The sequence below is a fragment of the Lontra canadensis genome, unplaced genomic scaffold (assembly GCF_010015895.1).
Source record: "Lontra canadensis isolate GAN:19392208 unplaced genomic scaffold, GSC_riverotter_1.0 scaffold73, whole genome shotgun sequence".
NCBI classification, from domain to species: domain Eukaryota; kingdom Metazoa; phylum Chordata; class Mammalia; order Carnivora; family Mustelidae; genus Lontra; species Lontra canadensis.
In genome coordinates this window covers 9848507-9861653 of record NW_022631067.1, presented here as the reverse complement: position 1 = coordinate 9861653, position 13147 = coordinate 9848507, and the positions used below count along the sequence as shown (strand labels likewise).

The 13147-nt window shown below is 43.8% G+C and overlaps 1 protein-coding gene across 1 annotated transcript in view; it reads left to right on the top strand.

Annotated features, from left to right (window-relative positions):
- The first annotated feature begins 4128 nt into the window (after positions 1-4128).
- Positions 4129-13147, top strand: part of ITGBL1 (integrin subunit beta like 1) — a 212384-nt gene continuing 203365 nt past the window's right edge. Inside the window, exons 1-2 of the mRNA XM_032881088.1 lie at positions 4129-4315; positions 5262-5479. Of these exons, the coding sequence (XP_032736979.1) occupies positions 4218-4315; positions 5262-5479 (316 nt within the window). The 5' untranslated portion in view covers positions 4129-4217. The remainder of the gene's footprint in view (positions 4316-5261; positions 5480-13147) is intronic.

Genomic DNA, 13147 nt, shown 5'->3' with positions numbered 1-13147 from the left:
TAAAAAATTAAATGAATAAAAGAGGTGAGCTCAGATAAAGTTTAATAAAGCAAATATCAACTTGTATTTGGGGGTAAACACGCTTGTAGAAGCACAGGAGTGGACTAATGAGACAGTCAAGAAGCTGATCTTCAGTTCATTAGTAGAAAGGTAGCCCATGAAGGAAAACTGCTGAAAACACCAATGTGTTCCTGTTGGAAGAGACCATGGAGAGGACGGGGCTGCCAGTAGATCCATGAACTGGCTACAGGCAATCAGAGGCTTGTCACCCCCTCTCCTGTCCTTGGAATGTACATTCTGTCCACTGTTCCCACAGTGGAAATCATTTTCGAGGACAGACCCTTGAGAGAGCCACGTGGGGTTGAGACCATCTGGGTGGTGTACGTGACCGACCACAGTTAAGGGCTCTATATCAACACTTAAGATTCTAGCCAATGGGTGGGAAGATCTGTGTGTCTTGAGGCTGCCCTAGACAAGCCTTATAAGTAAGTTCTTTTACTTATCACACCTGCTGCTTACCAACTTGGAGTGGCCTGCCTCTTTCTCGGTCTCCCCTTGCCCTCTGTGTTTGGGCGCCATTTTATGAAACAAAAGTTCCACGCGCATCAGACCACACCTTCTTTATGGTCTCATTTGTGCATCTCACACTTGACAGAAGCATCCGTACCAGATACAGCAAAAGTACTACAGTGTCGAAGTCTTGAAGTTACACACGTGAGGAAGAGATGATGGGAATGAGCGTATTTATCTTGAGAAGTGTAGAATTATGTGGGGTGTGTGTAGACCTGTGGTGGGACAGGGAAACACACACTTTATATCTTGAAATAGTTTAAGCAAGGCTCATGCCCGGGATACTATTTTACATGACCTCTAGGAGCAGATTTGAAGCCAAAGGCTGAGAACATCAGTGCTGCTCTCGGAGACAGATGTGTTCCCCTTAATTTTTGTTTTCTTCTGGGTTTCCCAAATCATCATGTGTGTTGTACATCATCAAAAAAATTAATCTTGGACCATACACCTTTTAAAAAAAATCCCTTGAACCCTGCGATTCTGTGATTCTGTGGTATGAGGACTCGAGGACTATGTTCAAAGACTAGAATGTTTTCAGCCCCTTTGAACTTGAGTCCAAATGCGGGAAGTCCTCCCACCCAGCTCAGACACCCTCCACTGCCATCCAAACCACTGCCTTTTCTCCAGCGCTGCCCCGAGGTCTGAAAGGTCAGAGAGAAACTTAGAACTTCCAGGCAGAAATTGGGCTCTGTGTGTGCCCTCACTAGGATGCACGTTCTTGAGGTTTCCGCACTCTGGGAGAGAGGAAAAGTAGGCCATGCCAAGGCATTTAGTACTTCGGCAGAAAAAGGAAAACAAAAGTTTGCTAAAAGGGGAAAAAAAAATTTAAGCTATTCTTTTTATTTTGACAGAGTTTCTGTGGGTCCAAGACTTTCTACTGAGTCACCAAGCCAGCCACGATAGAACTGGTTCAACTTACTAGGAGTATTATTTCTGAGTCACAGTAAGTAACATAACAAAAGTGCTTTCTGTCACCTAGTACATCCGATCTCTACTTCATAGCTGCACTCTCGGTAACGATGATAGTCCTCGTTGCACACCACACTGTATGAAAATACCACAGGGTCAAAGAAGTGTTCTAATTCATGGAAGAAAGGTTCAAACATCACATCCCTCTTTCACAATGATTCTTTTCTTCCCCCTCAGAAAATACACAAAAAGTAAGTAAGACATGACTCATTTGTTACAAGTCCCATGTTTTCTCTACAAATTCCTAGTCAGGCTTTGGAGTTGCTGCTTCCCTTCCACTATTCCCAAAGTCTCTGAGTCACCAAGGTTTTTAGATGTTGGCAGGAGAGCCTGTTCCTCTGTCCTCATAGGGTTCCACGTGGCTGGGAAGGAATATCGCGCTGGAAGTTGAACCAGGAATGAGTATAAAACCCTTAGATCTAGGTCTCCATGGTCCCAGCCCTGGGCCCTGCGCTTTACAAGGCTTCTCAAATTAGGAGGTGCAAATGGATTTCTTAGGATATTGTTAAAGGCACCCTGTAAATTCAGTAGGTCTGGGGTTGGGTCTGAGAACTTGCATTTTTCTAACAGCTTCTGCTTCTCCTCCAGACCACGCCTCCTCCCCACAGGAGGACTAGTTCACGTGACCCAGGCAACTTGCCAACCCAGAGCCCACGTCACTCACTCCTAACTGTACTCGGAGTATCTGGGACTCCAGAATTCCCTGTCTAGACCACTTTCTGGCCAGTGCACACCCTTCCCCGGTCTGTCCTCCCAATGGCAGATCTCCTCAATAGCACGTACACACCTGGATTTATGGGGTTGACAAAGGGTCAGACATTTGGACGAGGCTTAGCTATGTGGGCTAGCGTGTGGCCCAGGCCCCCCTTGGTACAGATAAAGACTGGGGAAGCAGGAGGAAAGGGGTGGGCTCTGTACAGAGGAAATTCTTTGTCTCCTCGCCTCAGAAGGCAAATGCAGGGGGTAGTCTTTTGTCTGTGTGCGTAGCAGGAAGAAATCCCATTCTGTTACAGCTTATCTGGATGTTAAAACTACAGACCTGCAGCCTGGATGACTCTAGTTGGTGAGGAGCTATTGTATGTAAAGTGCTTAGAGGAAAGAAAGAACATTTTCTACCCTTTCATGCAACCCTCCACAACCCTCCCTGGGGGACCACACAGTGTAGGAGATAGTGTATGGGGCTTTGAGGGTCCCACAGCCTTCAGCTGAACCCCCACTGTAACTTCCTGCATGAATCTGAGCAAGGCGGTCGCTTTTGAGCAAGAGGTCATTCTTTGTCCTTGGTTTCTTGGTCTTCGTTATGGGAATAAGAAGGTTTTCTTACTCTCTTCCACCTCTTCTCCATATCCACCCGAGTTACTCCTCTTCGTTCCTCCTCCTTTAGCTCAAATGCCGCCATCTTGAGTAGATCAGGCATCTCCAGCTAATCTGAAAGTAACCGCCTTCCTCTTTCTTTGCACTTTGTCCTTCTGTATTTGTGTTTTTGATGAATGTCCACTGCCCCCCTTGCTCCCACGAGCAGGGATCATGTCTCTTGAATTCTCCAGTTGTGTCCTCTCTATCTGGCACACAGCCTGGCCCCTGATAGATGCTAAACTTGGGTTTGCCAAATGAGCCAATGACTGTGTGGTTATTGTTAAAATCAGAGAAAAATATACTAAGTGACTGGCACAGAGTGGGTTCTTAATCAGTGACACTGATGTTTTTTTAATGCAGTCGACACCATGATCAGACATTTTTTATTTTGTTTCTTCATATTCTGTTCGTGGGAGAGAATGGGGTGAATCTGGGACGATTACAATTTGAACCATCCAAGACAAGAAGAAAAAAATGTGGTGTGATAAACTCCCGGCCCAAACAGCCAGGAGCATGACATACTTTTTAAAGGCTTAAGAAGTGAAAAATCCATCATTTAAAACAGAGAATAAAAAGTACAAGAAAAAAGTTGCATTTGTTCATTGTGCTTCCCCTGCCACAACTCATACCGCAAGTAGTACACCTGCTTAAAAAGCCTCTGGGGGAGGGGAGGTATGGAGAGGTGGCTGGGTTATGGACCCTGGGGAGGTTATGTGCTATGGCGAGTGCTAGGAAGTGTGTAAGCCTGACGATTCACAGACCTGTAGCCCTGGGGCGAATAATACATTATATGTTAATAAAAATAATAAAATAAGCCTCTAAGGACAGTAATTCCCCCACCCGAGTGCTCACGCTGATATTGTCACCAGCAGTCCCCTTCCCCTTGATATCTAGTGGACGACTTTATCTGTCTCTTTAATATCAATCAGCTCAAATAGTCCCTTGTCAAATATTTGTCTGGGGCCTGCACTTGAAGAAAGAGACGATTTTCCCAAATCTGTGAACAGGACATTTTTTTTTTAATGTCAAAATAAACCATCTGCTTGTACAACTGTTTCTAATTACTTCCCTGCCTAGACTCCGCACTTGAGGGTTTGGTACCAGCACCCCGCCCAGAGCGGTGCCGCTGCCCAGATCCTCGCCAGCAGCTCATCAAGGCGCTCCCGGCTCCCTGTAGAGGCCCGACCTGCACGCGGTGGTGTCTGTGTGTCTGTCTGCTGGCAGCCTGCGGGTGGCACCTCTCCCTGCCGCGCCCTCCCCCCTCCCCACCGGGAGTCCCACCCAGCAGGAGCCCAGCTCGCCTGTGCGGCCGGGAGCTCAGCATGTGTCCCGCAGCCTTCAGCAACTTCTTGCTGCTCTTGTCCTCCCTTCTCTTCGCGGGGCTGTCAGCTGTTCCTCAGAGCTTCTCGCCATCTCTGAGGTAAGTTTGGTTTGTTATTCTTTGAGAGGAACCTGCCCTGCTTTGCGTGGCGGGGCTCAAGTTTGCAGGATGGCTGCCCCGAGCCAAGAGCAGTTAGAAAGTTGGACCCGGGATAAACTGTTTCCAACCTGTTCCTATTCCTTTCCGTGGGTGTTATTTCGTGTCTGTCCTTTTATTTATTTTTTTTTGTCCTTTTCCGTGTTTGTCCTTTTCCTTTGGAAAAATACCGTGAATAAATATAAAAATATATTTATACGTATAAGATATATAAATATATTTCCTCCTATTTTACTACCTACCAGGAGAAACTTCTGCTCCCAGAGTAAGGTAATCCCCTGTGTACCCGGGTGTGCTCATACCTTATAAAGCAGAATTGTTTCACAGGGTCTGTATTAAATTACTGTATTGCATTTTGAAAGAGACTTTGAGATGCATAATGATAGCCAAACTTTTTTAAAGTATAGTTTAAAAACTGCTTAATGCAACTTAAAAAAAAATATGCCCTAGACTAGCATAACCTGTATAGTTCTTCCTACATATTCACCTCTTCTTGTCATAAAACGGCTGCCCTTGGCCAGCAGCTAGCAATGGGACTTTTTTAGAGTACTGAAAAGTCAGCCAAATGTCATCCTTTGCATTCATTTGCATCTAATCTAAATATGCGTATAAGATTCAGTAGCAAGACACCAAGAAGCAGGGGCAGATCTCCTGTGTCCACCTGGAAGACAGGCGGTCCTATTCCTAGGGGTGCATTTTGGGTGTTTGTCATTTCTCTTGGCGTGATCCATGGGTGGCCCCCAGAGAAAGGTGGAACCTCAAACTTCCTTCCTGTGAAGTTGAACGTCGCCATACGAGTGTGCACTGGGGGGGGGAACAGGCGCTCAGATTCAATGGGGGCGGTGTCTGCTCCTGACCGCGGCCCCGCTGTGGTTTGCCGCCCTTGCAGGAGCGGGACTGGTGCCGCGTGCAGGCTGACCCGGGCGGAGTCGGAGCGCCGCTGCCGGGCGCCCGGGCAGCCCCCAGGGGGCGCTCTGTGCCACGGCCGCGGCAGGTGCGACTGCGGGGTCTGCATTTGCCACGTGACCGAGCCCGGAGTGTACTTCGGGCCCCTGTGTGAGTGCCACGACTGGGTGTGCGAGACCTACGACGGGAGCACCTGCGCAGGTAAGGGGCAGCCGGTGCACCGCGGGCGCGGGGGGCGCACTCTCCGCGGGGGCTTCTGCCCCTTCCCGGGGAGAGCCTCAGAGGGTCTTTGGAAAGTGACTTTGGGAAGTGACGACCCTCCCCCATATCTTCCTAGCGCTCCTCCACTGTGGAATCACGTGTTGCAATACTATTCTCAGGCCTGGCGTCCAAACTTCGGTGGAAATAATATTGTTAACATTCACTCACTTAATTATAACTCTCCTTATGACAGATTAAACCTCCCACCTTCCTCACAAGGGGAGCCAGTCTGGTGGGCTCCTCTAGCCGGATCACGAATGTTAACCATATTCGCAGAACATAAGCCTGTATTTTCTTTTTACCAAGGAAAAGAGGGAGAATATTGTTTCCCCAAATTCCGGGGGGGGGGGCAGGTTGTGTCTTTGAACTCTGATTTGCCTTCTTATGCTTAGGATTCGTTTCACAGATAGAAGTGCATGTCAGAAAAAGGTAACAGGGAAAAAATAACCAAGCAATTCAGACTTAGAAGTGATTGCTTTTTGGTTTGGTTTAGTGGCTTGAATTTTTCAGCTGCCGTGAAACTTGGTATTTTGGAAGGTTGGAGTAAACGTAAATTCATTTCTCTGGTACACTTTAAAGGAGTGATTCAGGTTGTGATACTGGAATGGGTCAAGATAAATTTCTTGGTAGAAACACCCCTCGCCTGTACCAGTTTCACACGAACGTGCTGCTTACCTGAATCCATAGACTTGGTTGGGTCACTGGGAATGATCCAGGCGCTCCTTTGGTTAAAGGACGACACGATGCATTCCAACCAGGGTTTGGCAAATTTGAAGGGGGGAAAAATCACAACTTATTTTACCCACAATGTCTTTAAGCATGAGAGTCCAACACTAACAGGGGAAGAAGGAGTTTGTAGCAAAATGGTTTTTTATTGGCCCCTGGGCCGAGAGATGTCTAGTGAGAATCTTTAATATGCACACCGCTTGGCAGTGCAAAGTGGTCATGTCAGTAATTTGGAAGGGCACAGGTGCTTCTCTGTGATTTGTTTCCCCTTACAGGCTGGGGCTCAACCCTTCAAAAATACTGAAAATCCACAGCTCCTAATTTTAATGTTGTCTGTCCCCCAGGCTGCAGTATTATTAAGGGCAGCCCTTTGGAATGAAAGCGAAGTATTGTCTAATATTTCATTCCAAATTTGACTGTTACCCGGCTTCTCTGGCTTGTACTGCCTCTGGCAAGGTCTCTTCAATATCATGAGTTCCAAATGCATTTTTTTCAAGGCATTTTTTTTTTTTTTAATTGTTCATTCATTGGAAAGGTAAGAGGTAAGACGCAGTGTTCAGGTGGTGAAACTAGTTACGGGTGCCATCAGGTAAAATGTCCCTATTGAAGAAGCGTCTCCGGTTCCTTTCTGGAAAGTTCTGCAGAGAGAATACTTTGGCCTCTGGTGCCCTTGTTGATCTCCCATGGAAAGTGATTTATTGTTTACCCCTAACTTCTGAGTCACTGCATTCTTTCCTCCCAGATACAAATGCAGCCCTGAGTCATGCATGGTTTTGTTTGCATATGTACACATTCCCCATGGAAGGCAAAATGCTTCTCTTTATTTCAAGGCTGAATGAAATAACTTTGTGCCTTCCCCATTCTCCGATTTGTGACTGATGCCCATTGAGGGCTGCTCCCCCGGGCCTCGTGCAGGACCTGCCCCTGTAAAAGCTCTGAGGACATTTGCCAGGCGGATGAGATCTTCGCACACAGCATGCCTTCTGGCTGCCTCTCCAACATGCCAGCTTGTACCATGCTTCCAATGTGGCTTCTCCATTACGTCTTCAGGAACAGTTCCTCTGTTGCCCCTAGGAAGAGAGAAACATAGCAAGTTGTCTTTCATGTTTTTATGTGCACCTGTGCCTTTACCTCCATGGGGTTTTCTAGAAATAGAGTAGCTTTCGTAGACCTCCCCACCCCTTTGAGGAAAATAAAATCCTGTTCTGATAGGGTGGCCTAGAGTGACTCATACTCTGGGCTCTGGGGGAGAATTTCCGGGAGTCACATCCCAATTGTGAGCTTGGGCAATTACTTCAACTTTCTGAGCCTTGATGTCTTCATCTGTAAAATAAGAATAACAACAATACCTCCCTTACAGGATGGTTGTGAGCTCTGACACATGTAAAACTCATAGAATGGTGTTTTGCACAGAGTGCTCACTATGTATAAATATGTGTCTAGGCATATAACAATATATATATATATTATATTATATTATATTATATTATCACAAAGGTGAGCTAGGATGGATGGATGGGTGGATAGATAGATGGAATGGGAGATAGATAGATAGCCTAGCTTTGTATTTATTGGACATTGGATGCCGTGAGAGCAATTTAGTTTTCTTAATGTAGCCTGGGCCTGTTACTGATCCAAAGCTCAAAAGGTCAAGCAAGGATAGTCATTTTGGCCCAGCCTCAGAGCAGCTGTATTAGATACACTTTGAAAGTCATGTCTGTTGGGATTCTTATGTTGTCAATCATAAGAAAGAGACTTATTTTCGTTTGAGCCTAGTTGAAAGTGATTACATTTATATTAATGTATAACTAATGTATAATCTGGTGTCCACTTGTAAATGGCACATGAATCTTCCTTGGACTGCTAAAGGTCTGACCCAGAGATTATTCCTGTACCGGGGGAGGTCAGAGGAGAAGTAAACTAATTTGGGTGGACTATTTCTTCGAGAAGAGTAAAAGGTTTGGTTACATAAGAAGACTTTCAGCTAATATTTCAAGGCATCCCTGAATAACCATTTGAACAGGTCTGATTAAACTTAAATAAAATATTGTGTTTTTAAAAAATCTTTTCTAGGGGCATCTGGGTGGCTCAGTGGGTTAATCCTCTGCCTGGGTCCTGGGATTGAGCCCCCCATCTGGCTCTCTGCGTGGCAGGGAGCCTGCTTCCCTCTCCCCCTCTCTCTCTGCCGGTTGCTCTGCCTACTTGTGATCTCTCTCCCTCTGTCAAATAAATAAATAAAATCTTAAAAAAAATCTTTTCTAATCACTTTTGAAATATTTCACTTAAAAGAGTTTCAATTTTAGTGACCAGGGAGAGCTAATTGAATCGAACTTAGCCAGTACTTATGAGGTGCTGTACATTTTACTAGACCCTCTGCTGTTGAAAGGGATAGAAAGATGAGGACAATATGACAACTTCCCATTGAGTAGGGAGATGAAATACCAAATACCCATAATGCAATGCAGATTATAATTTCTACAAATGTCTATGAGAGTTTCATTGAGCAAGAATTAAATACTGTGGCTAAAGTCCTTGAGAAAGAGGTAACCTTTGACATAAAGCTTTGTGCTCATGCATCTCTGAGGGCCCTTAGTCTTCCTACCATATCCATCTTTCTGTGCAGCGCAGGAACGTTACGGTGTATGAATGGCAAGAGAGAGCCATGCCAGCCCCCGTTAGTACCTGGCTCTTGTTACACTTCATCCAGGATGCAAGTACTGAGTCTTTACCTTCCTTTCAGAGCTCATCTTCGTGGTCTAATTTCCCTGCCCCCAGTCTTTCCCACACCACTGCTGATAAGGAACTCCAGGCTTCTGGGCCGCATCTTAAAAGAGTGACTGATTGCCCCCCAGTTGCCTACTTTCAATGCTTGACATGATCACTTGCCAACTCTGGAGTTCTGGGCAAGGTACTCAAATTTTTGCCACTCCTGTTTCCTTATTTATGAAATGGGGGTTATAATATTATCAATGGGATCAATAATTATGATAAAACACATAAGTGATTAGTGAGTCATTAAAGTTACATGCTTACTTATGTCAAAGGCCTCTCTTCTACCCTAACTTGATACTTGGTCCTAAAATATTAACTCCCAGAGAAATGGTTTTCTTTCCATATTATATCTTTCCCTGGGTTTAAGCCTAGTTCACCTTTCCTCCTTTGATTATCAGTGAGTTTTTGGAACCCTCTCCCTGCAGACATCATGCCTTCTCCATAATGTCGAGGCTGGAGAGCTTTTGGCTCTGGCCATCTCAAGCCTGAGACTCACTGGGTCATGTTCCAGCTTGCAGGATGTCTAAGATTCTGACCCTGCTTTCTGTCTTCATCTCAGGAACTTGTCTTTTGTGTTCTTGTCCCTGAAATCCTCACTCTGATTTATGGTTCTAGAGTCATGCCCTAAATATTGTGTGAAGTGTTTGAATCCGGCATTTTTAGTCATATTCTTTACCGAAAACACTAAGATTTCTGCACATTTGCAGAGTTTACACTCAGCGCCTGGCTCCTGCTGATTCTTGCCCCCCCCCCCCAAGATGTCTGTATTTCCTGGCTGTTCATCTCCTCGAAAGCTTTGTTCTCACGTGGTTTGATCCCAGAACCCACTCCTTCAACTTACAAAAATACGAAAAGCAGAACAGTACCTAACAAAATCAAAACAGCTCACCTTTGCAGAGTTTTTGAGTTCTGTGAACATTACTGAATGTCCTGGAGACACCACAGATGGGGTAGTTTAATCACAGATGTGTAAACAACATCAGATTGAATAGTAATCATTCTGGTTCTTAAATCTCCCAGTTTTTTCAACCACGCCTCCTTCTTAGAGCTAAGTGTGGACTTGTGATGGAATTCTGACTTGAAGAGTTGTAAGTGGAGGTGTTGTAGGGGAACTCAAAGGGAGCTGACTTGCGGGGAGGTATTTGTTTTGCCCATCCACCCTCTTTTCTGCCTAGAATGGACCTCGTGCCAATAGCCCATTTGGATCCAGAGATGAACATAGCGGCCACCTATGGGGATGGTTGGGAACCCCGGCTTTTGGGGAGGCCATGGAGCTGACACATCAGTCCTGGATTGCCTGTCTCTGGATGGTTTTTGCACATAAAAATAATAAACTTTTGTTAAAGTTCCTTTCACCTGCCTTACTCGCTGTGGGGACTCCAGCAGTTTTGGTAAATTCTCTAAGACTCTGTTTGTTCATCTCTGTAATGGGATATAATGAACACTCTGGGGAGAGGTATTGCAGACTTAAAGTGAGAAAATACACATGTAGCATCTAATAAAATAGCCAGTCTAACTGTCATTCCCAGTGGGAGTTTTTAGTACCATTATTAACCTAGACTCTCTAAGGGGATTATGCTAAGGCCAAAGGGAATATATCTTTGTTTTAAGTGTATTTACTAGTAATTGACTGACCAGTGATGGACATGTATTCCCTGTACCTGTTTCTATATGCAGCATATACTGCTTTTTTGCCTAGCTATTTTTATGGGGGTATTATTTCTATGAGAAGATGTAATTTTTAAAAATCTGGTGACCTGAAATGAAATTACCAGAGAACATATTGTTTATGTATTAAAATATTTTTTAAACTATCCATTTTTTTATCAGTATTTAAAATTTATTAAAACATCACACATGTCCACTACAGAATCTCAAGCAACACATAAATGCATCGATAAAAGCCAGTACAGTGAGGTTGGATTTTATCCAGAAAAGAGATTCTACATCTGCACAAAATCAGACATTTGACGTGTACATGTGACCCTGACAAATCTGCAGATTCCAAGTTCATTACACCTTCTCTCAGTCTAGCATGGTAAATACTAGCAAATGAGTGTTTATTCCATGGCTGTTTCTGTGTTTACTCCATTTTTGGCTTTTGGTTGGATCTGAGAGGAGTCGTAGCCGGAGTGTTCTTCTGGGGCCCCTCAGCTCACTGGGGGATGCCCAGCAGGAGCATCAGCTCATGGAAGTGCCATCTCTTTCACATTCCCTCTTCACCCCCACTTGGGACTCCCGCTCACTGAATGGAATGACAGAATCTCTATACTATTTAAATGATTATTCTATCTTCCTTTATTGCCAAGTATTTTACCTTCAATGCCTAAGCACATATAATTGAATTCAGGTGAGTTAGATTTGTGTGTGCATGAGTCCTCTTTCGTCTAGTCTTTAGCATAACCCCTGGAGTTAATCAATATTTAATGTGGGGCATGTACTTGGTTTTCCCATGGTTGTGTACATGTGTGTGTTGTAAACATGTGAACACACACCCTCCCAGGTCTCTTTCTCTCCCTCTCTTGCTTCCCCCCCCCCTTAAGAATATATTGCAGCTCTCATTCTAGCTTAATAATATATAGAATCAAGAATTTTTATGGGTGTATGATGTCCTGTAGTAGGGATATATTGCTTTATTAAATGATTTGCCTATTAGTAAATGTTCCAGTGGCTTCCATGTTTTTTTTTTTTTTAATATAGGAGGACTTTAAGCAGTATTTTCAGAATCCAATTTAAAATTGTGTACACAGATGTGCACACAGCTCTGTATCTCCCTTGTTCTTGCGTGGACATGTAGACATTTCCATTAAGAGTGAGTTGGGTTCCCAGGCATGTGGGAGGGAGTCGTAGGCCAACAGAACTGTTAATAAAAGTGTCTTCATATGTTGCTGATCTTGGCGAAGGGAGACTTCAAATCAAGTGGAACTGGGAGATCTGAAGCCTTTGTCCTTAGGGAAATTTAGATTCCAAACCTGGTGTGGGATTCAAGGTCAAGAGACACATCTGAGGAGGAGGAGAAATATGGTACAGCAGAGACTGAGAATACCAAGGGGATTTACAGGGGCATTTTTAGGCCTCCGCATGGGTACATTCTCAGGCTATTTTCCATTAATTCTTAAATTGATAAAGATAGAGAGCTGCAAGGAGGTTGCAAATCTCATTTTCTTTGGAAAAGAGTGCTTTGTCTTTTCAAGGATCACATTTCCTGGCAAATAAGAAACTATATTTTGTAATAGAACTCATTCTTCTGTCTACTCTAAATCATCTTACTTAAGGCTGGGTAGAAGAATGATGGCTTTATAAAGGGAAAAGAAAAATAAGACCTTATAAGGATGCTCACTGGCTTGACCTCGCGTCCCTTCAGTCCTAACTTAGGCCGTAAGACAAGTTTCTCTGTCAAGAGCCCTATCATCCTAATTGTATATAGTCACTAGTTCAAGCATCAACTTATTCCAAGTGAATAGTTACCCACTCTAGTTTTCTGTTTTACTGTTTAATCTGGATACTTCCTGGGGAAAGGCAGGCCAAAAAACATTTTTTTTTTTTTTTAAGAGGTTAGTGAGTTTTGATACTGCTTAGAAACTTCTAAGTTAAGGCAAGACCTTAACTGTAAATCATGATTTAGTCAATGGGAGAGAGTAAGGAGCCAAAATCAGAAAATCAAAACATGGCAAATGTATTTCCTTATTGGCCATTACTGCTTTGTCAAAGCTATCATTTTCTGCTGTGCAAAATAGTTAGACAAAACCAGTTATTTTTCTAAACAAAATGACTTGGCCACTTAAGCCTTTTCCTCTCCAAAATATAAAAGGCAAGTTACAGATTTTTTCTTCTCTCTCTCTCTCTTTTTTTTTTTTTCTGCTTTCTTGGTCAACATCATTGGTTGTATAAACTCCAAGAGTCATCTTGACATGAAATAATTCATTTGTTTTAAGAAGGAAAATATTTGATTCTAGCTGTGTCCTGGATAGACTTGAATTGCTTGCTTGGAGGAATCTGAGTTTTAAAAATTAAAGCTGTGTTAGTAATACACAAGAATAATGGGAAAATATCTATGTCTGTTTGAGTATGCTTTGCTGGAAAATATTTTTGTATGTATGAATTCATTCA